Source organism: Agelaius tricolor, unplaced genomic scaffold (assembly GCF_023055355.1).
Source record: "Agelaius tricolor isolate 1412-34295 unplaced genomic scaffold, bAgeTri1.0.p SCAF_88, whole genome shotgun sequence".
NCBI lineage: Eukaryota > Metazoa > Chordata > Aves > Passeriformes > Icteridae > Agelaius > Agelaius tricolor.
The window spans coordinates 425,009-449,380 of NW_027269348.1; the positions used below are offsets into that span (position 1 = coordinate 425,009).

Consider the following 24,372-nt stretch of genomic DNA (forward strand, 5'->3'; position numbering starts at 1 on the left):
CACCATTTTGAGAATATTCCCACCATTTTGAGGACTTTCCCAGCACTTTTGATGGCATTCCCACTTTTGGTGCCGTTCCTACCATTTTAAGGACATCCCACCATTCTGGGGCCGTTCCCACCATTTTGAGGACATTCTCCTCACTTTTGGTGCCATTCCCACCATTTTGTTGCCGTTCCCACTACTTTGATGACATTCCCACCATTTTGAGGACATTCCACCATTTTGAGGACATTCCCACCATTTTGAGGACGTTCCCACCATTTTGGAGGCGCTCCCACCATTTTGATGACATTCCCAGCATTTGAGGACATTCCCACCATTTTGAGGATGTTCCCTCCATTTTGAGGACATTCCCACCACTTTCATTGCAGTTCCCACCATTTTGAGGACTTTCCCACCATTTTGTTGCTGTTCCCACCATTTTGAGGACATTCCCACCACTTTCATTGCAGTTCCCACCATTTTGAGGATGTTCCCGCTATTTTGATGACATTCTCACAATTTTGAGGACTTTCCCACCACTTTTGTTGCCATTCCCACCATTTTGAGGAGATTCCCACCACTTTCGTTGCCTTTCCCACCATTTTGAGGACGTTCCCACCATTTTGAGGACATCCCCTCCCTTCTGGGGCCGTTCCCACCTTTCTTGATCAGCTCGATGGCGCCGGCCCGGCGGTCGACGCCGAAGGTCTCCCACTGCATGGTGTTGTCCAGGTAGTGGACGGCGATGACCGTGGGCGTCATGCCGATCATGTTCTGCTCCCCACAGCCCGACGGGGTCACGATCAGGTGCTTCAGCTTGGCCCCATCGATGGCCTTCTCCACGATGATGGACACGGGGTTGCCTGCGCCAGGAGAGGACGTGTCACGCCCAAGATGTCCCACCTGTCCCCCTCCCCAGCCAGCTTGTCCCCACGTGTCTTCTCCGTGGTGCTCACCCTGGATGCTGACTTTGGTCTCCGACTCGGTGTTGGGGACGATGTCCGAGAGGTCAGTGGCCTTCACCCGCTCCTCCTGCACGCCGTCTGTGGGGTGGGGTGGCCGTGGTGACCCCAAAACCTCCCCTGAGGTGACCCAGCCCCACCCCACATCAGGGTGTCCCTTGTCCCTTGAGATGCCCCAGTTCTCTGGTGGGATGTCCCCTGTCCTCCAAGCTGTCCCAAACCTGAGCTTGGAGGTTCCTCCTTGATCCCTCCAGATGTCCCAAACCCACGGTGGGACTTCCCTGGTCTCCAAAAGATGCCCCAAACCCACAGTGGGACCTTCCTGGTCACCAAAGATGTCCCAAACCCACGGTGGGACTTCCCTGGTCTCCAAAAGATGCCCCAAACCCACAGTGGGACCTTCCTGGTCACCAAAGATGTCCCAAACCCACCACGGGACCTCCTTGGTCCCCAAAGACGTCCCAGACCCACAGTGGGACCTCCATGGACCCCAAAGATGTCCCAAAGCCACCGTGGGACCTCCTTGGTCCCCAGAGATGTCCCAAACCCACCATGGGACCTGCCCAGAGATGTCACTCACTGACTCCCTTCTTCTGCGGGTCCAGCTCCACGATCTTCACCGTCTTCTCCAGCCGCATCCCCTCGGGCTGTCCAGGGCAGAGTCCGGCACTGAAGGTGGGCTTGGCTCTGGGGTCCTCCCCGTCCCAACCCCTCTGGACCACTGGGAGAGGCCTCCCAGTATAAACCAGTACCCCCAGCGACACATGGGGACAGCCCCAGGAGGCCACACCGGGTCACACAGGTCGCTGAGGTCCTGGAGACCCCAAGGTCACTCTTGTGTCTTGGTCAACTTCATTGTGTGGCCACCATGGTCAGCCTGAGCTTGGTGACCCCACCCAGATCATCAATGAAGATATTGATTGAAAATATCAAATCAATGAGGGCATCAAGTGCCATGGTCATCCTGGCCTTGGTGATCTCATCAATGAAGATATTGATTAAAAACATCAAGTCCCATGGTCAGCCTGGCCCTGGTGACCCCATCCAGATCACCAATGAAGATATTGATTACAAGCATCAAGTCCCATGGTCAGCCTGACCCCATCCAGGTGATCAATGAAGATATTGATTGAAAACACCAAATCAATGATGCAACCAAACCAAACTGGCCACACACGCTGACCCCTTGGTGCCACCACGGCTGACTGGACGTGCCACCACCCACCCCCCACCTCTGCCGTGGTGGACCTGGCCCACCCATGGTGGCCGCCCAACCACTGAAGGAGAACACCATGGATGCCACCATGCTGGGAACATCTCAAGAACGTAGATGCCACCACTCTTGGCCACTCACCACCACCCGGAGCTTCTTCTTGACCCCGTCGCCCACGTATCGGTCGCGGACGGACGCCTTGACCTCGACGTCCAGCTGGCCGAGCTTGAGGGGGACGATGACGAAGGGCACGGCGCGCGAGGACTCGGCCTTCACCCGCAGCACCTGCTGGAAGCGCCGCTTGGCCGTGGAGGGGCTGCACAGGTCGGGGTTGTAGATCAGCTCCACGCGCACCTGGACGGTGACAAGGAGGTCACACCTGAGGTCTGGACAGGGTGACCTTTGGCGTCCCCAAAAAAAATGTCCCCAGCTGACCGTGATGTCGTGGAGCCAGTAGTTGTAGAGGATGGCGCGGATCTCCACCTGCTCGTTCCTCACCACCGAGTAGGGCAGGCGGAGGTCGATGAAGAACTGCTTCATCACCGTGACCTCGTAGGGGGTGGCCACGCACAGCCCTGGGGTTGGGGACACGTGAGGGCTTGGGGCTGGGGACACCTCATGTCCCCAAGGCAGCCCCGAGGTCTTCAGAGGTCCCTGGAAGGCCAGGGAGTCCTCAAAAGGTTTGGGAGATCCATCAAGACCCACAGAGCCCTCAAAAGGTTTGGGAGATCCATCAAGAACTGTGGGATCCTCCAAAGGTTTGGGAGATCCATCAAGAACTATGGGATCCTCCTAAGGTTTAGGAGATCCATCAAGACCCATAGAGTCTTCCCAAGGTTTGGGAGATCCATCAAAACCCACAGAGCCCTCAAAAGGTTTGGGAGATCCATCAAGACCCATAGAGTCTTCCCAAGGTTTGGGAGATCCATCAAGACCCACAGAGTCCTCCCAAGGTTTAGGAGACCCCTTGAATCCCAAAGTTTAGGAGATCCCTCAAGCTCCATGGAGATCCCTCAAATCCCAAGGATGGCCACCAGGCTTTGGGGCATCTCCCCCTCAGATTTTGGAGATCCCTCAAATCCTGGTGAACCCCTCCAGGCTTTAGGGGACCCTTCAGGTCTCAGGGACCCCCCACGAGGTTTGGGGACGTTCTGCTGGCCCCAGGAACCCCCTTGTCCTCCATGGCCCCATACCTTTGGTGGGGGAGAGGCTGACGGCCAGGATCTCCCAGGTGGTGATGGAGTCCTGCAGGTACACGGGCAACGTCTTGGCCGAGATCCTGGAGAGGACAGGAGTGACCAAGAGGGTCAGGGGGTGTCCCCATGGGACTTCTCTGGTCCCCAAAGATGTCCCAGCCCCACAGCTGGACTTCCATGGTCCCCAAAGATGTCCCAAACCCACTGTGGGACCTCCCTGGTCCCCAGAGATGTCCCCACCCCACGGACCCCCAAGCAGGACCAGGAGCTTGGAGATGACCCCTGAGAGGACCAAGAACCCCTGAGCTGGACCGGGAGTTTATCAGGGACCTTTGTGTGGCTTTGGGGTGACCATAACTGCTCTCCAGAGATGTCCAAGCTGGATGGGGACAGGGTGCCCAGGCTGGGCTGTGGGGTGGGAGGGTGGTGGCACAGGAGGGTGGTGGCACAGGAGGGTGGTGGCACAGGAGGGTGGTGGGACAGGAGGGTGGTGGCACAGGAGGTCCAGGCTCACCCCAGCTTGTTGGGTGGCTCCGTCAGCTGCTCCACCTGCCACAGCCAGCTCTCGGGGAAGAGGGTCCGCGAGACGATGTCCGAGTCCTCCAAGAAGGGATCCTCGTCCTCATGGCCTGGGGGTGGTGGCATCGGACCTCTCAAACGTGGCCTCAGGGCTGAGACCCCTGGGTGGAGCCGGTATCACCCCAGCACCACCCCAGTGTCACCCAGTGTCACCCAGTGCCACCCAGTGTCACCCAGTCTCAACCCAGTGTCACCCAGTGTCACCCAGTGTCACCCTTTGTCTTGCCCAAGGTCACCCAACTGCCACCCAAGTGTTGCCCAATGGGTTGTCCAAGGGCCACTTGACCTTCACCCAAGGAATGCCCCAAACCCACTCAAGACCCTCCCAACCTTCACCCAAGCTCCACCTGAGGAGCACCCAAGGAACACCCAAGGTTCTCCTGACCTTCCACCAGGGGAAGTCCAAGGAACACCCGAAGAACACTCAAGGAACACTCAAGGTTCTCCTGACCTTCCACCAGGGAAAGTCCAAAGAATGCCCAAGGAACACCCAAGGAAAACCCAAGGAACATTCAAGGAACATCCAAAGAACATCCAAAGAAGACCCAAAGAACATCCAAGGAACACTCAAGGTTTGCCTGACCTTCACCAAGGAACACCCAAGGAACACCCAAGGAACACCCAAGGTCCACCTGACCTTCACTAAGGAACACCCGACCTTCACCCAAGCTCTGCTCAAGCTCACCTTCACCTGAGTTCCACCAAGGAACACCCAAAACCCAGCCAAGACCCTCCCAACCTTCACCCAAGCTCCACCTGAGGAGCACCTGAACTTCCCCCAGGGCAATTCCAAAGAACGCCCAAGGAACATCCAAGGAACATCCAAGGAACACCCAAGGAAAATCCAAAGAACATCCAAGGAACATCCAAGGAACACTCAAGAACACCCAAGCTTCGCCTCACCTTCACCAAGGAACACTGAAGGAAAACCCAAGGTCCACCTGACCTTCACCAAGGAACACCCAAGGAACACCCAAGGAACACCTGACCTTCACCAAAGCACACCAAAGGAACACCCAAGCTTTGCTCAAGCTCACCTTCACCTGAGATCCACCAAGGAACACCCCAAACCTGACCTTCACCAAGGAATACCCAAGATCCACCTGACCTTCACTAAGCAACACCCAACCTTCACCCAAGCTCTGCTCAAGCTCACCTTCACCTGAGTTCCACCAAGGAACACCCAAAACCCAGCCAAGACCCTCCCAACCTTCACCCGAGCTGCACCTGAGGAGCACCTGAACTTCCCCCAGGGCAATTCCAAAGAACACCCAAAGAACACCCAAGGAACATCCAAGGAACACCCAAGGAACACCAAACGTTCACCTGACCTTCACCAAGGAACACTCAAGGAACATCCAAGGAACACCCAAAGAACACCCAAGCTTCGCCTCACCTTCACCAAGGAACACCCAAGGAACACCCAAGATCCACCTGACCTTCACCAAGGAACACCCAACCTTCACCCAAGCTCTGCTCAAGCTCACCTTCACCTGAGTTCCACCAAGGAACACCCAAAACCCACCCAGGACACTCCACCAACCTCCACCCGAGGTTCCTCCAAGCTCCCAACCTTCTCCCACCCTCCGTGACCCAACACTTGCTTCTGGCCAGGCCGGCGCTGGGCGAGAGGTTCTGCTGGTCCCGCTTGGCCTTGATGTATCTGCAGCAGTCGAGGAAGGCGCGGACGCAGGCGTCGCCCTCCAGGATGTACTCGCTCCTCTGCTCGCAGCCGTGTCCCATCGGGTTGTCCTTCATCCCGTCCTCGCAGCACCTCCTCTCCAGCTTGTCCGAGTACTCGGCCGCTGGTGGACACCAGGAGTGGGATGGGACAGGCCCTGGTGGCTCGAGGGAGTGGGGACCTCGGGGTGTGGGACACTCTGGTGGCCCTCAGGGACATGGGGACCTCGGGGTGTGGGACACTCTGGTGGCTCTGGAATGGGGATCTCGGGGTGTGGGACATTCTGGTGGCTCTGGAATGGGGATCTCGGGGTGTGGGACATTCTGGTGGCCTTTGGGACATGGGGACCTCGGGGTGTGGGACACTCTGGTAGCCCTCAGGGTGTGGGACATTCTGGTGGCTCTTTAGGACATGGGGACCTCGGGGTGTGGGACATTCTGGTGGCCTTTGGGGATGGGGACATCAGGGGTGTGGGACATTCTGGTGGCTCTTTAGGACATGGGGACATCAGGGGTGTGGGACACTCTGGTGGCCCTCAGGGACATGGGGACCGTGGGGTGTGGGACACTCTGGTGGCTCTGGAATGGGGATCTCGGGGTGTGGGACATTCTGGTGGCCTTTGGGGATGGGGACATCAGGGGTGTGGGACATTCTGGTGGCTCTGGAATGGGGACCTCGGGGTGTGGGACATTCTGGTGGCCCTCAGGGACATGGGGACCTCGGGGTGTGGGACACTCTGGTGGCTCTTTAGGACATGGGACACTCTGGTGGTCCTCAGGGACATGGGACACTGGTAGTTCTCAGGGGTGTGGGACATTCTGGTGACTCTTGGGAATAGAACCTTGGAGTGTGGGACATTCTGGTGGTTCTTTAGGACATGGGACACTGTGGTGGCCTTTGGGACACGGGACACTCTGGTGGCCCTCAGGGACATGGGACGCTCCTCTGGTGGCATCTGGGACATGGGACACTCTGGTGGCCTTTGGGACAGGGGTTGCTGTGGCACATGGGACACTGGTGACCCTCAGGGTCTGGGACACTTTGGCAGCCTCAGGGACAAGGGACACCCTGGTGACCTCGGGGACAAGGGACACCCTGGGGACCTCGGGGACCAGGGACACCCTGGGGACCTTGGGGACCAGGGACACCCTGGTGACCTCGGGGACAAGGGACACCCTGGGGACCTTGGGGACCAGGGACACCCTGGGGACCTTGGGGACCAGGGACACCCTGGTGACCTCGGGGACAAGGGACACCCTGGGGACCTCGGGGACCAGGGACACCCTGGGGACCCCTGGGGACAAGGGACACCCTGGTGACCTTGGGGACAAGGGACACCCCAGTGCCACCCACCCTTGGTGCCCTTGTACTCGGCGAGTGCCAGCGAGCGCCGCTTGCGTTTGGCAGGCTGGGGACACAGGAGCTCTGGGGACAGAGGGGACACTGGTCAGGACCCCAAGGTGTCCCAGGTGTCACATCCCAAAGCTCAGCGTCACCTCCACCATCCCCGAGGTGTCACCTCCCTCATCCCTGAGGTGTCACCTCCCTCATCCCTGAGGTGTCACCTCCACCATCCCCAAGGTGTCACCTCTCCTGTCTCTGAGGTGCCACATGCTTGAAGTGCCACCTCCACTATCCCCATGGTGCCACCTCCACCATCCCTGAGATGCCACCTCCACCATCCCCAAGGTGCCACCTCCTCCATCCCCAAGGTGCCACCTCCTCCATCCCCAAGATGTCACCTCTCCTATCCCCAAGGTGCCACCACCTCCACCATCCCGGAGATGTCACCTACCCCATCCCTGAGGTGCCACCTCCACCATCCCTGAGGTGTCACCTCCTCCACCATCCCCAAGGTGCCACCTCCTCCACCATCCCCGTCCCCTGCTCCATCCCCAAGGTGCCACCTCTGTAAGATGCCACCTCCCTGAGGTGCCACCCGCCTGTCCCCGCGGTGCCACCACAGCTGTCCCCACCTGACCGCTGGGGCGTGGTGACCTTGACGCTGGTGGCCAGGCTCAGGCCGGCGTCCGCGAAGACGCCGACGTTGTCCCGGCCACTGCCCGCGGTGCAGCCGATGTCACTTTTCTCCACCGTGTCCCAAACCTGCGCCCACAGGGGACAGCTGTGACCAGTGCCACCACCCAGGGGTGACAGGACAGCCGTGACACTGCCACCACCACCCAGGGGTGACAGGACAGCCGTGACACTGCCACCACCCAGAGGTCACAGGACAGCTGTGACACTGCCACCACCCAGAGGTGAGAGGACAGCTGTGATGGCCACCACCCCACCCTGGGGACAATGGGGACACCCGTGACGGCCACGGCCACCATGCAGGGATGGCAGGGACAACCATGATGGCCACCAGGAGGGGATGATGGGGACAGGGACAACCATGGTGGCCACCACCAGGGGACAGCAGGGACAGGGACAATCATGGTGGCCACCACCCAGGGACAGCAGGGACAATGGGGACAACCATGGTGGCCACCGCCAGGGGACATCAGGGTCATGGACAACCATGGTGGCCACCACAAGGAGATGATGAGGACAAGGACAACCATGGTGGCCACCACCAGGGGACATCAGGCACAACCATGGTGGCCACCACCAGGGGACATCAGGCACAACCATGGTGGCCACCACCAAGGACCAATGGGGACAGGCACAACCATGGTGGCCACCACCAGGGGACATGGAGGACAGGGCCACCCACCTTGGCCTGGGTGAACTTGTTCTTGTTGAGGACGTAGACCCCCTTGTCCACGGCCACCAGCCCCACGTAGGCCTTGTGGTCGCCCTCGATGTGCAGCCTCATCCCTGACCCCGGCTCTTGGACACGGTTGTCACCTTCTGTCGCCCCCTTCACCACCAGCTGCCACAGACACAGGAGGTGACGTCCCCAGGATGTCCCCAAAAGACACTTTTGTCACAGGAGACACCACATTTGGACATGGGCTTCATGTCTGGGCCACCAGGGCCACCAGGGCCACCTGGGTCACCCTGGAGATGTCCAAGCTCCTCGTGGAGTGTCCAAAACCGCACAAGTGACACCAAATCCCCACCGGGGGCCACTCAGGTCCCTCAATGTCCCCTCGAGTTCTTCCAAAGGTCCCCAAGGATCTCAGGGTCCTCCCAAACCCTTCCAAAGATCCCCCGGATCCCTCAAGGGTCCCTCAAGGCCACCCAAACCCTTCCAAAGGTTCTCCAGATCCCTCAAGGGCCCCTAAACACCTCAAGGACCTCTCAGTTCCCTCAAGAACCTTCCAAACCCCTCAAGAACCTCCCAGCTCCCTCAAGGACCTCCCAAACCCCTCAAGGATCTCTCAGTTCCTTCAAGAACCTCCCAAACCCCTCAAGGACCCCCCAAACACCTCAAGGACCCCCCAAACCCCTCAAGAATCTCCCAGACCCCTCAAGAACCTCCCAAACCCCTCAAAGGCCCCCCCAAACATCTCCAAATCCTCCCAGATCCCTCAAGGGCCACTTCAAGGACCTCAAGGCCATCCAGGTCCCTCAAGGACCTCCCAGATCCCTCAAGGACCTCTCAAACACCTCAAGGACCTCTCAAACACCTCAAGGACCTCTCAGTTCCCTCAAGAGCCTCCCAAACCCCTCAAGAACCTCCCAAACCCCTCAAGAACTTCCCAGGTGCCTCAAGGACCCCCCAAACAGCTCCAAGACCTCCCAGGTGCCTCCAGGGCCACCCCAAGGACCACTCCACCACCACCAAGGCCCATCCAACGTCTCCAAGACCCCCTGGGAGCCCCCTGGGACCACCAGGGGACACTGACGGAGCCCATGCAGGTGTCCTTGACGTCCACCCAGACGGAGTCGGCCACGATCTCGCCGGGCAGGACGTAGTAGAAGGCCACGATGCGGAAGGACGGGATGAGCTCGGGCGTCACCGGCAGGGTCATGGTCACCAAGCTCTGGCCGGGCTCGTGCCGCTGCCGGCCGGCTCGGAGGATGCGGCCCTTGGTCATGATCTGCCAGGAACCCAGGCTTGGTGACCACCTGGACGCCCCTCAGTGTCCCCTCAAGGACCTCCCAGGTCCCTCAAGAACCTCCCAGGTCCTTCAAGGATCTCCCAAACCCCTCAAGGACCTCCCAGACCCCTCAAGAACCTTCCAAACACCTCCAAGGACCTCTCAGTTCCCTCAAGGACCTCCCAAACACCTCCAAGGACCTCCCAAACCCCTCAAGGATCTCTCAGTTCCATCAAGAACCTCCCAAACCCCTCAAGGACCTCCCAAACCCCTCAAGGACCTCCCAAACACCTCCAAGGCCTCCCAAACCCCTCAAGGACCTCCCAGACCCCTCAAGGGCCTCCCAAACCCCTCAAGGATCTCCCAGGTCCCCCCAGGCTCATCCAAATGTCCTCCAGGTCCCTGGATGTCCAGGTGGTCACCAAGGTGGAGGCACCACCGATCAACCGCGGGTACCCACCAGGTAGGTGAAACCTCCCAGGTCCCTCAAGGACCTCTCAGTTCCTTCAAGGACCTTCCAAACCCCAAACCCCTCAAGGACCCCCCACACCCCTCAAGAACCTCCAAAAACCCTCAAGAACCTCCCAAACCTCTCAAGGATCTCCCAAACCCCTCAAGGACCCCCCAAACCCCTCAAGGACCTCCCAAGTCCCTCAAGGGCCCCCCATGCTCATCCAAATTTCCTCCAGGTCCCTGGACGTCCAGATGGCCAAGGTGGGGGCACCACCGATCAACCGCGGGTACCCACCAGGTAGGTGAAGAACGGGACGGAGTTGCGGACGTTGTTGTCGCTGGTCTTGAGGTGGAAGTTGACGGCCAGGTTCTCCCCGGTCTGGACCTCGGTGGTGGCCACCGCCAGGTGCAGGAAGTTGCCCGAGCCGGCCTGGCTGCGATAGGCCTGGGCCGTCATCTGCCGCGAGGCCTGGCGCTCCGGGGGCAGCCCCTCCTGCGCCGTCCGCACCTGGCACAGGGGACACGGGGGCACTCGGTCAGCGGGGAGGGACACGGGCCGGGCTGGGGGCAGCGGGGAGGCCTTGGCCACCAGAGAGGCTCCATAGAGGCCTTGGCCACCAGAGAGGCTCCATAGAGGAACCATCATGGAGAGCTTGGCCATCATGGAGGCCTTGGCCGCCAGAGAGGCTCCAGAGAGGCCTTGGCCACCAGAGAGGCTCCATAGAGGAACCATCATGGAGAGCTTGGTCACCAGAGAAGTTCCATAGAGGCCTTGGCCACCACAGAGGTTCCATAGAGGAACCATCATGGAGGGCTTGGCCATCATGGAGGCCTTGGCCGCCAGAGAGGCTCCATGGAGGCCTTGGCCGCCAGAGAGGCTCCATAGAGGCCTTGGCCACCAGAGAGGTTCCATAGAGGCCTTGGCCGCCAGAGAGGCTCCATAGAGGCCTTGGCCACCAGAGAGGTTCCATAGAGGAACCATCATGGAGGGCTTGGCCATCATGGAGGCCTTGGCCGCCAGAGAGGCTCCATAGAGGCCTTGGCTACCAGAGGGGCTCCATAGAGGCCTTGGCCGCCAGAGAGGCTCCATAGAGGAACCATCATGGGGGGGCCTTGGCCACCAGAGAGGCTCCATAGAGGCCTTGGCCATCATGGAGTGTTTGGCCATCATGGAGGGCTTGGCCATCATGGAGGTTCCATAGAGGAACCATCATGGGGGGGCTTGGCCACCATAGGGGCTCCATAGAGGCCTTGGCCATCCTGGAGGGTTTGGCCACCAGAGAGGTTCCATAGAGGAACCATCATGGAGGGCTTGGCCATCATGGGGGGGCTTGGCCACCAGAGAGGTTCCATAGAGGTCTTGGCCACCATAAAGGTTCCATAGAGGTCTTGGCCATCATGGAGGGCTTGGCCATCATGGAGGGCTTGGCCACCATAGGGGTTCCATGGAGGAACCATCATGGAGGGCTTGGCCACCATAAAGGGCTTGGCCACCATAGAAGGCTTGGCCATCATGGCAGTCTTGGCCACCATAGAGATCTTGGCCACCATAGGGGCTCCATAAGTCTTGGCCACCATAAAGGCCTTGGCCATCATGGCAGTCTTGGCCGGCATGGAGAGCTTGGCTATCATGGAAGGCTTGGCCATCATGGAGGACTTGGCCACCAGAGAGGTTCCATAGAGGTCTTGGCCACCACAAAGGGCTTGGCCATCATGGAGGTCTAGGCCACCAGAGAGGTTCCATAGAGGCCTTGGCCATCATGGAGGGCTAGGCCATCATGGAGGCCTTGGCCACCACAGAGGTTCCATAGAGGCCTTGGCCATCATGGAGGATTTGGCCATCATGGACGTCTTGGCCACCAGAGAGGTTCCATGGAGGAACCATCATGGGGGGCTTGGCCACCACAGAGGTTCCATAAAGGTCTTGGCCACCAGAGAGGCTTTGGCCACCATCATGGAGGATTTGGCCACCATTGAGGTTCCATTGAGGTTGTAGCCACCACAGAGGTCTTGGCCATCATGGAGGGCTTGGCCACCATAGGAGCTCCATAACAGTCTTGGTCACCATAGAGGTCTTGGATATCATGGAGGACTTGGCCACCATAGAGATCTTGGCCATCATGGAGATCTTGGCCACCATAGGGGCTCCATAAAGGTCTTGTCTACCATAGAGGCCTTGGCCATCATGGAGGGCTTGGCCACCAGAGAGGTTCCATAGAGGAACCATCATGGAGGGCTTGGCCATCATAGAGGGCTTGGCCACCAGAGAGGTTCCATAGAGGAGCCATCATGGAGGACTTGGCCATCATGGAGGGCTTGGCCATCATGGAGGACTTGGCCACCATAGAGGTTCCATAGAGGTCTTGGCCACCACAAAGGGCTTGGCCATCATGGAGGGCATGGCCACCACAGAGGTTCCATAGAGGTCTTGGCCATCATGGAAGTGTGTTGGTTATCATGGAGATTTTGGCCACTATGGAGATTTTGGCCACTATGGAGGTCTCTGGACATCTTGACCACCACAGTGCACTGACCATCACCAATGTCCAGTCCTGCTGTCCTGAGCCGTGGTCATCACCACCTCAGCCACCTCAAGCCCCGGTCACCTCCCCAGCCCTGGGCCACCCTGGTGAGGTGACAGCGGTGTCCCCACTCACGGTGATGGGGACGCTGTCCCTGGTGGCCGGCATGTTGAGGACCAGCCTGGCCGTGCCATCGCCCCGCGTGGACACCTGGCCCTGGAAGCCATCGGCCTCGACGGTGACACGCGGCGCTGGGGACCCGTCAGGGTTGGTGACATAAACCTGGAGGGGACACCGGGATTGGTGACATAAACCTGGAGGGGACACGGGGATTGGTGACATAAACCTGGAGGGGACACTGAGGATTGGTGACATAAACATGGAGGGGACACCGGGGGTGGTGACATAAACCTGGAGGGGACACTGGGGATTGGTGACATAAACCTGGAGGGGACACCGGGATTGGTGACATAAACCTGGAGGGGACACGGGGATTGGTGACATAAACCTGGAGGGGACACCAGGATTGGTGACATAAACCTGGAGGGGACACTGAGAGGGTGACATAAACCTGAGGGGACACTGAGGGTGGTGACATAAACCTGGAGGGGACACCGGGGGTGGTGACATAAACATGGAGGGGACACTGGGATTGGTGACATAAACCTGGAGGGGACACTGAGAGGGTGACATAAACCTGGAGGGGACACTGAGGGTTGGTGACATAAACCTGGAGGGGACACTGAGGGTGGTGACATAAACCTGGAGGGGACACCGGGATTGGTGACATAAACCTGGAGGGGACACTGAGGGATGGGGGGACGTGGGAGTGAGGGAAGGGACACTGGGAAGGGGTGGTGGCACTGGGGACAATGACACTGGGAAGGGGCAGTGACACTGGGAAGGGACACTGGGAAGGGGTGGTGGCACTGGGAGGGGACAGTGGGAAGGGACAATGACACCGGGAAGGGGTGGTGGCACTGGGAGGGGACACTGCGAAGGGGTGGTGACACTGCAAAGGGACACTGGGAAGGGGTGGTGACACCGGGGACAATGACACCGGGAAGGGGTGGTGACACCGGGGACAATGACACTGGGAAGGGGTGGTGACACTGAGAAGGGGCGGTGGCACTGCAAAGGGACACCGGGAAGGGGCGGTGACACCGGGAAGGGGCGGTGACACCGGGAAGGGGCGGTGGCACTGCAAAGGGACACTGGCACCAGCAAGTGCCACCCCAGGGACACGGGGACAGCTCTTGGTCCCCAGCCCCTCTCAGGTGACACGGGGACATCACCCAGGCACCGACTCCTCCTCCAGCCCCAGCTGTGCCCTGTCCCCGCCCCAGGACACCCCGTGGGTCCCCGTGCCACCACCCTGGGCCACCGCTGTCCCCAAGACGTCACCAACCATGAGGTCAAAGGGCATCCCCGGCTTGAAGTACTTGGGGGTGCGGGTGAAGTGGATGCTGTAGGGGGACGTCACGATCTTGATGTCACCAAGCTGGGCCTCCACCATGTCACTGCCTGTGGGGACACCGCGGCGGCCGTGTCACCTCCGGGCCCTGTCCCCACCCCAGGTGTCCCCCATCCTCACTGTCCCTGTCCCCCCATGTCCCCCTGCCACCCTCCATCCTCACTGCCTGTGGGGACACCATGGTGGCCATGTCACCAGGTGTCCCTCCATCCTCACTGTCCCTGTCCCCCCATGTCTCCCCATGTCCTCCTGCTGTCCCTGTCCCCCCGTGTCCTCCATGTCCCCCCATGTCCCCTCACTGTCCCTGTCCCCCGTGTCCCCCCATGTCCCCCTGCTGTCCCTGTCCCCTGTGTCCCCCTGATGTCCCTGTCCCCCCATGTCCCCCTGTGTCCCCTCACTGTCCCTGTCTCCCGTGTCCCCTCATGTCCCCCCATATCCCCCTGCTGTTCATGTCCCTCCATGTCCCCCTGTGTCCCCCCATGTCCCCCAGCTGTCCCTGTCCCCTCGTTGTCCCTGTCCCCTGGGTCCCCCTGCTGTACCTGTCCCCTCATGTCCCCCCGTGTCCCCCCGTGTCCCCTCACTGTCCCTGTCTCCCCATGTCCCCCCGTGTCCTCCATGTCCCCCTGATGTCCCCCTGATGTCCCTGTCCCCTCGTTGTCCCTGTCCCCCGTGTCCCCCTGCTGTCCCTGTCCCCCCGTGTCCCCCCATGTCTCCCCATGTCCCCCATGTCCCCGCCGTGTCCCCTCACTGTCCCTGTCTCCCTGTATCCCCTTGTGTCCCCCCATGTCCCCCTGCTGTCCCTGTCCCCTCGTTGTCCCTGTCCCCTGTGTCCTCCTGCTGTCCCTATCCCCCCCTGTCCCCCCGTGTCCCCCCATGTCCCCCTGATGTCCCTGTCCCCTCGTTGTCCCTGTCCCCTGGGTCCCCCTGCTGTACCTGTCCCCTCATGTCCCCCCGTGTCCCCCCATGTCCCCTCACTGTCCCTGTCTCCCCATATTCCCCCGTGTCCCCCCATGTCCCCCCGTGTCCCCCCGTGTCCCCGCACAGACCCGACTCGGTGATGACGGTGACAGTGACATAGAGGGAGTGTCCCACCAGCTCCCGGGGCTTGGGGAAGCGCTCGCGCAGCTGAGCCATGGACAGCAGGACGTCAGCGTCACCATCCTGCACCTGGGGACACATTGGGGACACATTGGGGACAGGGTTAGGGACAGCAGGACGTCAGCGTCACCGTCCCGCACCTGGGGACACATTGGGGACACATTGGGGACAGGGTTAGGGACAGCAGGACGTCAGCGTCACCATCCTGCACCTGGGGACACATTGGGGACACATTGGGGACAGGGTTAGGGACAGCAGGACGTCAGCGTCACCGTCCTGCACCTGGGGACACATTGGGGACACATTGGGGACACATTGGGGACAGGGTTAGGGACAGCAGGACGTCAGCGTCACCGTCCTGCACCTGGGGACACATTGGGGACACATTGGGGACAGGGTTAGGGACAGCAGGGGGACAGCATGGCCTCGGTGTCACTGTCCTGAACCTGGGGACAGGGTTGGGGACATGGGGACAGGGTTGGGGACAGGGTTAGGACAGGGTTGGGGACAGGGACAGTGGCAGCGTTGGGGACAGGGACAGTGGCAGTGCCAGGCTCACCGGGACAGGGCTGGGGACAGGGACAGTGGCAGCGCTGGGGACAGGGACAGTGGCAGTGCCAGGCTCACCGGGACAGGGCTGGGGACAGGGACAGTGGCAGTGCCAGGCTCACCGGGACAGGGTTGGGGACAGGGCTGGGGACAGGGACAGTGGCAGTGCCAGGCTCACCGGGACAGCGCTGGGGACAGGGACAGTGGCAGCGCTGGGGACAGGGACAGTGGCAGTGCCAGGCTCACCGGGACGCGCCGCAGGGACTGGGGGATGCTCTTCCTCTCATCGTCCACCATGACCCCAAACAGGACAAAGGCCATCCCGTCCACGCGCTTCCCGTACAGGTACCTGGGGACAGCCACCGTGCCACCGTGTCACCATGTCACTGTGTCACTGTGTCACTGTGTCCCCTGCACATCCCCATTACAGCCATTCCTGTCCCCACAGGTACCTGGGGACAGACACCACGCCACTGTGCCACTGTGCCACCCTGTCACTGTGTCACTGTCCCCATGTCCCCATGCTGCCACCCCATCTCTGTCATCCCATCCCTGCCACCACCACCAATGTCCCCATGTCCCCCCATGTCCCCAGGCTGCCACCCCTGTCCCTGCCATCCCATCCCTGCCACCAACAATGTCCCCATGTCCCCTCCCTGTCTCTGTCACCCCATCCCTGTCACCATCACCAATGTCACCCCATGTCCCCATGCTGCCACCCCATCTCTGTCACCCCATCCCTGCCACCAACAATGTCCCCATGTCCCCACCCTGTCCCTGTCACCCCATCCCTGTCACCATCACCAATGTCACCCCATGTCCCCATGTCCCCCCATGTCCCCATCCTGCCACCAACAATGTCCCCATGTCCCCTCCCTGTCCCTGTCACCCCATCCCTGTCACCATCACCAATGTCACCCCATGTCCCCATGCTGCCACCCCATCCCTGCCACCACCACCGATGTCCCCAAGCCACGCCGTGTCCCCATCGTGCCACCCCCAGGGCCACCAGCCAAGCCCAGCTGTCCCCTGTCCCCCCACACAGCTGTGACCCCCGAGGGGACACTGTTGTCCCCAAAAAGGGACATTTTGGTGTCACCTGGCCAGGATGGACACCTTGAAGTCCTCCTGGCTGTCGATGTAGAGAAATTTCTCCTCAGGAATCACGGACACCTCGAAGCTGGGCAGCACTGCAGGGTGACATTGGTGACATCGGTGACACGGTGACACCGCCACCCCCTGGGGACAGCCCCCGATGTCCCCAAGGCCACCCTCACCCCTCACCCACCGTATTCCTTGACCTCGAATTTGGTGCTGAAATCCTGATCCGGAGAATCCTCGAATTTGGCCGAAATCGTCCACATGCCCAAGCTGGGGGAGGTGACAGGGAGGTGACAGGGAGGTGACAGGGAGGTGACAGTGCCGGGGGTGTCCCCAGGCCACCGCGGGGGACGGTGACACCCACCTGATGACCTCGGGCAGGTTGTGGGTGAGGGACAGGATCCCGTTTTTGGTCGGGGACGACACCGGGATTTGTTTGATGATGACGTTGTCGGGCGTCTGAGGGGACACGTGGGTGGCACCGTGTCACACCCGTGTCACACCCGTGTCACCCACCCGTGTCACACCCGTGTCACCCACCCGTGTCACACCTGTGTCACCCACCCGTGTCACACCCGTGTCACCCACCCGTGTCACACCTGTGTCACCCACCCGTGTCACCTCTGTGTCACCTCTGTGTCACCCACCTGTGTCACCCATCCGTGTCACACCCGTGTCACCCCTGTGTCACCCACCCGTGTCACACCTGTGTCACACCCATGTCACCTCTGTGTCACACCCGTGTCACCTCTGTGTCACCCACCTGTGTCACACCCGTGTCACACCCGTGTCATCCACCTGTGTCACCCACCCGTGTCACACCCGTGTCACACCTGTGTCACCCACCCGTGTCACACCCGTGTCACACTCGTGTCACCTCTGTGTCACCCACCCGTGTCACACCCATGTCATACCTGTGTCACACCCGTGTCACCTCTGTGTCACCCACCCGTGTCACACCCGTGTCACACCCGTGTCACCCACCCGTGTCACCCACCCGTGTCACCTCTGTGTCACCCACCTTGATCTCCACGGTGACCGTCTTGGCCACCGGCTGCATGAGGTGGTTCACGGTGAAGAGGCGGCAGAGCACTGGGAGGGGACACAGGGGACAAGGTCAGGGGGGACACAGGGGACTGAGAGGGGACAGCCAGCACTGGAGGGGACACAGGGGACTGGAAGGGGACAAGGTGAGGGGACAAGGACAGGGTGGGCAGAAAAGGGACAAGGGGGACAAGGTGAGGGGACAACGTGAAGGGACACAGGGGACAAGGTGAGGGGGGACACAGGGGACACGTGGGGACAGCCAGCACTGGGGGGGACACAGGGGACTAAGGGGAGCAGAGGAGGACCTGAGGGACAAGGGAGGGGACACAAGGGACAAGGGACAAGGGGAGAGGGGACAAGGGGGACAACATGAGGGGACACAGGGGATAAGGTGAGGTGACAACATGAGGTGTCCCCAGAGTGTCCCAATCCCTTCGGTGTCCCCATCCCCTCCAATGTCCCCAGGCTGTCCCCAGCTGTCCCCGCAGTGTCCCCAGCTGTCCCCGAAGTGTCCCCGCAGTGTCCCCAGCTGTCCCCAGGGTGTCCCCAGCTGTCCCTGCAGTGTCCCCGCAGTGTCCCCAGCTGTCCCCAGCTGTCCCCGCAGTGTCCCCGCAGTGTCCCCAGGCTGTCCCCACAGTGTCCCCAGCTGTCCCCAGGGTGTCCCCGCAGTGTCCCCGCAGTGTCCCCAGGTGTCCCCAGCTGTCCCTGCAGTGTCCCCGCAGTGTCCCCAGCTGTCCCCAGGCTGTCCCCGCAGTGTCCCCGCAGTGTCCCCAGGCTGTCCCCGCAGTGTCCCCAGGGTGTCCCCGCAGTGTCCCCAGCTGTCCCCAGCTGTCCCCAGGTGTCCCCAGGTGTCCCTGCAGTGTCCCCACAGTGTCCCCAGGTGTCCCAGCTGCCCCCAGGGTGTCCCCAGCTGTCCCCGCAGTGTCCCCGCAGTGTCCCCAGGTGTCCCCAGGTGTCCCCTCACCGGTGCTGCCCGGGGTGTAGATGGGTTTGTCGGTCTGCACGAAGATGTGGCCGCTCTGCAGGGACACCAGCAGCACCTTCTCCAGTGTCACCGCGCCCACCCGCGCTGTCACCGCCACAAACGGCTTCCCTGGCGCCTGCGGCAGCGCCTTGGCTGGCACCTGGGGACAGGGGACATTGGGGATGTGGGGACATGGGGACAGTGGGGACATGGGGACACTGGGGACAGGGGGGACAGGGGACATGGGGATATGGGGATATGGGGGACAGGGGACATGGGGACACTGGGGACACTGGGGATATGGGGACAGGGGGACACTGGGGACATTGGGGACATGGGGACACTGGGGACACTGGGGACAGTGGGGACGGGGGGACATGGGGAACATGGGGACACTGGGGACAGGGGGGACAGTGGGGACATTGGGGACATGGGGACACTGGGGACATTGGGGACAGTAGGGACATGGGGACAGTGGGGACATGGGGGACAGGGGACACAGTGGGGACACTGGGGACAGGGGGGACATGGGGACACGGGGGACACTGGGGACAGTGGGGACAGTGGGGGGATTCGGGACACTGGGGACAGGGGGACAGGGGGACACTGGGGACACTGGGGACATGTGTGGGACAGGAGGTATTGGGGACATTGGGGACAGGGGGCATTGGGGACAGGGGACATTGGCAACATTGGGGACAGTGGGGATACTGGGGACATCCAGAGGGGCAGGGACATTGGGGACATCTGTGGGGACAGGGGACATCCACGGGGACAGGAGCACTGGGGACATTGGGGATATCCACAGGGACATTGGGGACATCTGTGGGGACACTTGGAGGTGGCCATCCCCATGGAAACCAGGAGTGACCACCCTGCTGTCCCCAGCAGTGACCACTGTCCCCAGCAGTGCCCTCTGTCCCCAGCAGTGACCACTGTCCCCAGCAGTGCCCTCTGTCCCCAGCAGTGACCACTGTCCCCTCCCCCGGCCATTCCCCACCCCCGCTCAGGGTCAGTTCCCGTTTCCCGTCCTGGGCAGTGACCGCAGGGACAGTGACCGGTGCTGGTCACCAGGGGGTGACACTGACCAGAGAGGGGACAGTGACCCGTGCTGGCCACCAGGGGGTGACACTGACCAGAGAGGGGACAGTGACCCGTGCTGGCCACCAGGGGGTGACACTGACCAGAGAGGGGACAGTGACCCGTGCTGGTCACCAGGGGGTGACACTGACCAGACGGGGGTGGTGACATTGACCAGGGGGGTGACAGTGACCAGGGGGGTGACAGTGACCAGGAGGTGGCAGTGACTGGGGGATGGTGACACTGACCAGAGGGGGTGGCAGTGACCAGGGGGAGGTGACAGTTACCAGAAGGGGGTGGTGGCAGTGACCACAGGGTGGTGGCACTGACCGGGGAGGTGACACTGACCGGAAGGGGGTGGTGGCAGTTACCAGAAGGAAGCGGTGACAGTGACCAGGGGGAGGTGACGGTGACCAGAGGGGCGTGGTGACAGTGACCAGGGGAGGTGGCACTGACCGGAGGGGGTGGTGGCAGTTACCAGAAGGGGATGGTGACACTGACCGGGGGAGGTGACACTGTACCTTGATGGTGGCACTGACCAGGGCATGGTGACAGTGACCAGGGCATGGTGACAGTGACCAGGGGATGGTGACAGTGACCAGGGGGAGGTGACCCCGTACCTTGATGGTGGCACTGACCAGAGGGAGGTGACAATGACCAGGGGATGGTGGCACTGACCAGGACATGGTGGCACTGACCAGGACACGGTGACAGTGACTGTACCATGATGGTGACAGTGACCGTACCTTGATGGTGGCCGTGGCCAGGGGATGGTGACAGTGACCGGGGGGGATGGTGACAGTGACCAGGACACGGTGACAGTGACCGTACCCTGATGGTGACAGTGACCGTACCTTGATGGTGGCACTGACCAGGGCATGGTGACACTGACCAGGGCATGGTGACAGTGACCAGGACACGGTGACAGTGACCGTACCATGATGGTGACAGTGACCAGGACACGGTGGCACTGACCAGGACATGGTGACAGTGACCGTACCATGATGGTGACAGTGACCAGGACATGGTGGCACTGACCAGGACATGGTGGCACTGACCAGGACACGGTGACAGTGACCAGGACATGGTGACAGTGACCGTACCTTGATGGTGGCCGTGGCCAGGGGGTGGTGACACTGACCAGGGGATGGTGGCACTGACCAGAGGGAGGTGACCCCGTACCTTGATGGTGGCACTGACCAGGACATGGTGGCACTGACCAGGACATGGTGACACTGACCAGGACATGGTGACAGTGACCAGGGTGGGGGGGTGACCCCGTACCTTGATGGTGGCCGTGGCCAGGGGATGGTGACAGTGACCAGGGCATGGTGACAGTGGCCAGAGGGAGGTGACCCCGTACCTTGATGGTGGCACTGACCAGGACACAGTGACAGTGACCGTACCATGATGGTGACAGTGACCAGGACACGGTGACAGTGACCGTACCTTGATGGTGGCCATGGCCAGGGGATGGTGACAGTGACCAGGACATGGTGACAGTGACCAGGACATGGTGGCACTGACCAGGGGGGGATGGTGACACTGACCAGGGGGTGGTGACACTGACCAGGACATGGTGACAGTGACCAGGGCATGGTGACACTGACCAGGACATGGTGGCAGTGACCGTACCTTGATGGTGGCACTGACCAGGGGATGGTGACACTGACCAGGACATGGTGACAGTGACCAGGACATGGTGGCACTGACCAGGGGGGGATGGTGACACTGACCAGGGGGTGGTGACACTGACCAGGACATGGTGGCACTGACCAGGACATGGTGACACTGACCAGGACACGGTGACAGTGACCAGGGGATGGTGGCACTGACCAGGACATGGTGACAGTGACCAGGGCATGGTGACAGTGACCGTACCATGATGGTGACAGTGACCAGGACACGGTGACAGTGACCGTACCTTGATGGTGGCCGTGGCCATCATGCCCTGCTCCGGGCTCAGCTCCACGTGGCTCCGGAACAGGACCTGGCGCTTCTGGGGGAAGTCCTGGACCAGCAGCAGGGCCTGGGTGGCCGCGGTCACCCCGGGGGCCTCCAGGAGCAGCCGCTCGTCCGTCTCCAGCCGCAGCACGGCCGGGGTCACCATGGTCACCCTGGGGACAGCCGGGGCTGGCCGGGGCTGGGGGGGCACGGGGCACAGGGACCTGCCCCGAAACCCCAAAATCCGCCCCGAAATCCCCAAAATCCGCCCCAAAAACACCCAAAATCTGCCCCGAAACCCCCAAAATCTGCCCCAAAACCCCCAAAATCTGCCCCAAAACCCCAAAATCTGCCCCAAAAACACCCAAAATCTGCCCCGAAACACCCAAAATCTGCCCCGAAACCCCAAAATCTGCCCCTAAAACCCCAAAATCTGCCCCAAAACACCCAAAATCCGCCCCGAAAACCCCCAAAATCTGCCCCGAAAACCCCAAAATCTGCCCCAAAAACCCCAAAATCTGCCCCGAAAACCCCAAAATCTGCCCCAAAACACCTAGGGGACCTCAGAAACACCAAAATCTGTCCCAAAACACCTTGGGCACCTCAGAAACCAAAATCTGCCCCGAAAACCCCAAAATCTGCCCCGAAACACCTAGGGGACCTCAGAAACACCAAAATCTGCCCCAAAAACCCCAAAATCTGCCCCAAAACACCTTGGGGACCTCAGAAACACCAAAATCTGTCCCAAAAAACCTTGGGAACCTCAGAAACACCAAAATCTGTCCCAAAACACCTCGGGCACCTCAGAAACACCAAAATCTGTCCCAAAACACCTTGGGGACCTCAGAAACATCAAAATCTGCCCCGAAACCCCCAAAATCTGCCCCAGAAACACCTTGGGCACCTCAGAAACACCAAAATCTGTTCCCACAAAACCCCAAAATCTGCCCCCAAAACCCCAAAATCTGTCCCAAAACACCTCGGGCACCTCAGAAACACCAAAATCTGCCCCAAAAACCCCAAAATCTGCTCCAAAACACCTTGGGGACCTCAGAAATCCCAAAATCTGTCCCAAAATTAGCTTGGGGACCCCATAAACCTTTGGTGACCTCAGAGCACCCAGAAACCCCAAAATCTGTCCCAAAACCACCTTGGGGACCTCACAAAGCTTTGGGGGCCTCAGAGCACCCAGAAACCCCAAAATCTGTTCCCACAGCACCCATGGGTGGGGGGGGGGGGGTCCCAAAAAAGGGGATTCCATGGGGGTCCCTTGAACGGGGGTGGGGGTCCCATGGGTGGGGTTTGGTTGGGGTGGGGGTCCCATGGGTGGGGATGGGGTTGGGGTGGGGTCCCATGGGTGGGTTTGGGGTGGGGTGGGGGTCCCATGGGTGGGGGTCCCAATGAGGGTCCCATGGGTGGGGGTCCCAATGAGGGTCCCATGGGTGGGGTTGGGGTGGGGGTCCCATGGGTGGGGTTGGGGTGGGGGTCCCATGGGTGGGTTTGGGTTTGGGTCCCATGGGTGGGGTTGGGTTGGGTGGGGGTCCCATGGGTGGGTTTGGGTGGGGGTCCCATGGGTGGAGGTCCCAATGAGGGTCCCATGGGTGGGTTTGGGTGGGGGTCCCATGGGTGGGGGTCCCATGGGTGGGGGTCCCATGGGTGGGTTTGGGTGGGGGTCCCATGGGTGGGGTTCCCAATGAGGGTCCCATGGGTTGGGTTGGGGTGGGGGTCTCATGGGTGGGGTTTGGTTGGAGTGGGGGTCCCATGAGTGGGGGTCCCATGGGTGGGTTTGGGTGGGGGTCCCATGGGTGGGTTTGGGTTGGGTGGGGTCCCATGGGTGGGTTTGGGTGAGGGTCCCATGGGTGGGGGTCCCATGGGTGGGGGTCCCCAGTGTCTCACAGCTGAGCGCGGGCGGGGGTCCCGAGCAGCGCCAGGAATCCGAGGAGGAGGAAGAGGAGAGGACGAGGATGAGGAGGGTGAGGAGGGGGCAGCGCCGGAGCCCCCATGGCCGCAGGGAGGGGGCGGCGACAGCGGCGGCGACAGCGACAGGGACAGGGACGGCGACAGCGACAGGGACGGCGACAGCGACAGGGACGGCGACAGCGACGGCGACAGGGACAGCGACAGGGACGGGGACGGGGGGGGGTGTGGGGGGGGGGGTCCCTTGTCCCTTTATGGGGGCGGCCCCGGGGGGGTTATTGGGTAACCCGAGCCCCGCCCCCACCCTGACCCCTCCCCCATGGGTGGGGGCGGGGCGCTCCGGCCACCCCCGGTCACCCCCGGTCACCTGCGGCCACCTTTGGTCACCTTTGGTCACCTGTGTAGGTCTGGGGGTGACACTTGGGGACCCCGGTGACAAAGGGGGAGTGGGGGGGGTTCCGGCCACCTTCGGCCACTGCGGCCACTCCCGGCCACCTTTGGTCACCTGCGGCCACCTTTGGTCACTTTCGGTCACCCCCGGTCACCTTTGGTCACCTTTGGTCACCTGTGTGGGTCTGGGGGTGACACCTTGGGGACCCCGGTGACAAAGGGGGA

General features: G+C 61.2%; 1 protein-coding gene across 1 annotated transcript in view; it reads right to left on the reverse strand.

Annotated features, from left to right (window-relative positions):
• The window catches only part of LOC139585701 (A.superbus venom factor 1-like), a 40,936-nt gene extending 16,959 nt beyond the window's left edge, over window positions 1–23,977 (reverse strand). Inside the window, exons 1-24 of the mRNA XM_071418546.1 lie at window positions 23,737–23,977; window positions 21,821–22,013; window positions 18,817–18,976; window positions 17,827–17,897; window positions 17,170–17,264; window positions 16,993–17,075; window positions 16,804–16,894; window positions 15,951–16,053; window positions 15,104–15,224; window positions 13,992–14,107; window positions 12,719–12,865; window positions 10,357–10,569; window positions 9,414–9,608; window positions 8,336–8,494; window positions 7,593–7,722; window positions 6,970–7,041; window positions 5,540–5,740; window positions 3,871–3,985; window positions 3,354–3,439; window positions 2,596–2,735; window positions 2,302–2,514; window positions 1,528–1,594; window positions 942–1,028; window positions 645–848 (exon numbers count right to left, since the gene is read on the reverse strand). Coding sequence (XP_071274647.1) covers window positions 645–848; window positions 942–1,028; window positions 1,528–1,594; window positions 2,302–2,514; window positions 2,596–2,735; window positions 3,354–3,439; window positions 3,871–3,985; window positions 5,540–5,740; window positions 6,970–7,041; window positions 7,593–7,722; window positions 8,336–8,494; window positions 9,414–9,608; window positions 10,357–10,569; window positions 12,719–12,865; window positions 13,992–14,107; window positions 15,104–15,224; window positions 15,951–16,053; window positions 16,804–16,894; window positions 16,993–17,075; window positions 17,170–17,264; window positions 17,827–17,897; window positions 18,817–18,976; window positions 21,821–22,013; window positions 23,737–23,843 — 3,169 coding nt within the window. The 5' untranslated portion in view covers window positions 23,844–23,977. The remainder of the gene's footprint in view (window positions 1–644; window positions 849–941; window positions 1,029–1,527; window positions 1,595–2,301; window positions 2,515–2,595; window positions 2,736–3,353; window positions 3,440–3,870; window positions 3,986–5,539; window positions 5,741–6,969; window positions 7,042–7,592; window positions 7,723–8,335; window positions 8,495–9,413; window positions 9,609–10,356; window positions 10,570–12,718; window positions 12,866–13,991; window positions 14,108–15,103; window positions 15,225–15,950; window positions 16,054–16,803; window positions 16,895–16,992; window positions 17,076–17,169; window positions 17,265–17,826; window positions 17,898–18,816; window positions 18,977–21,820; window positions 22,014–23,736) is intronic.
• Window positions 23,978–24,372: the final 395 nt, after the last annotated feature.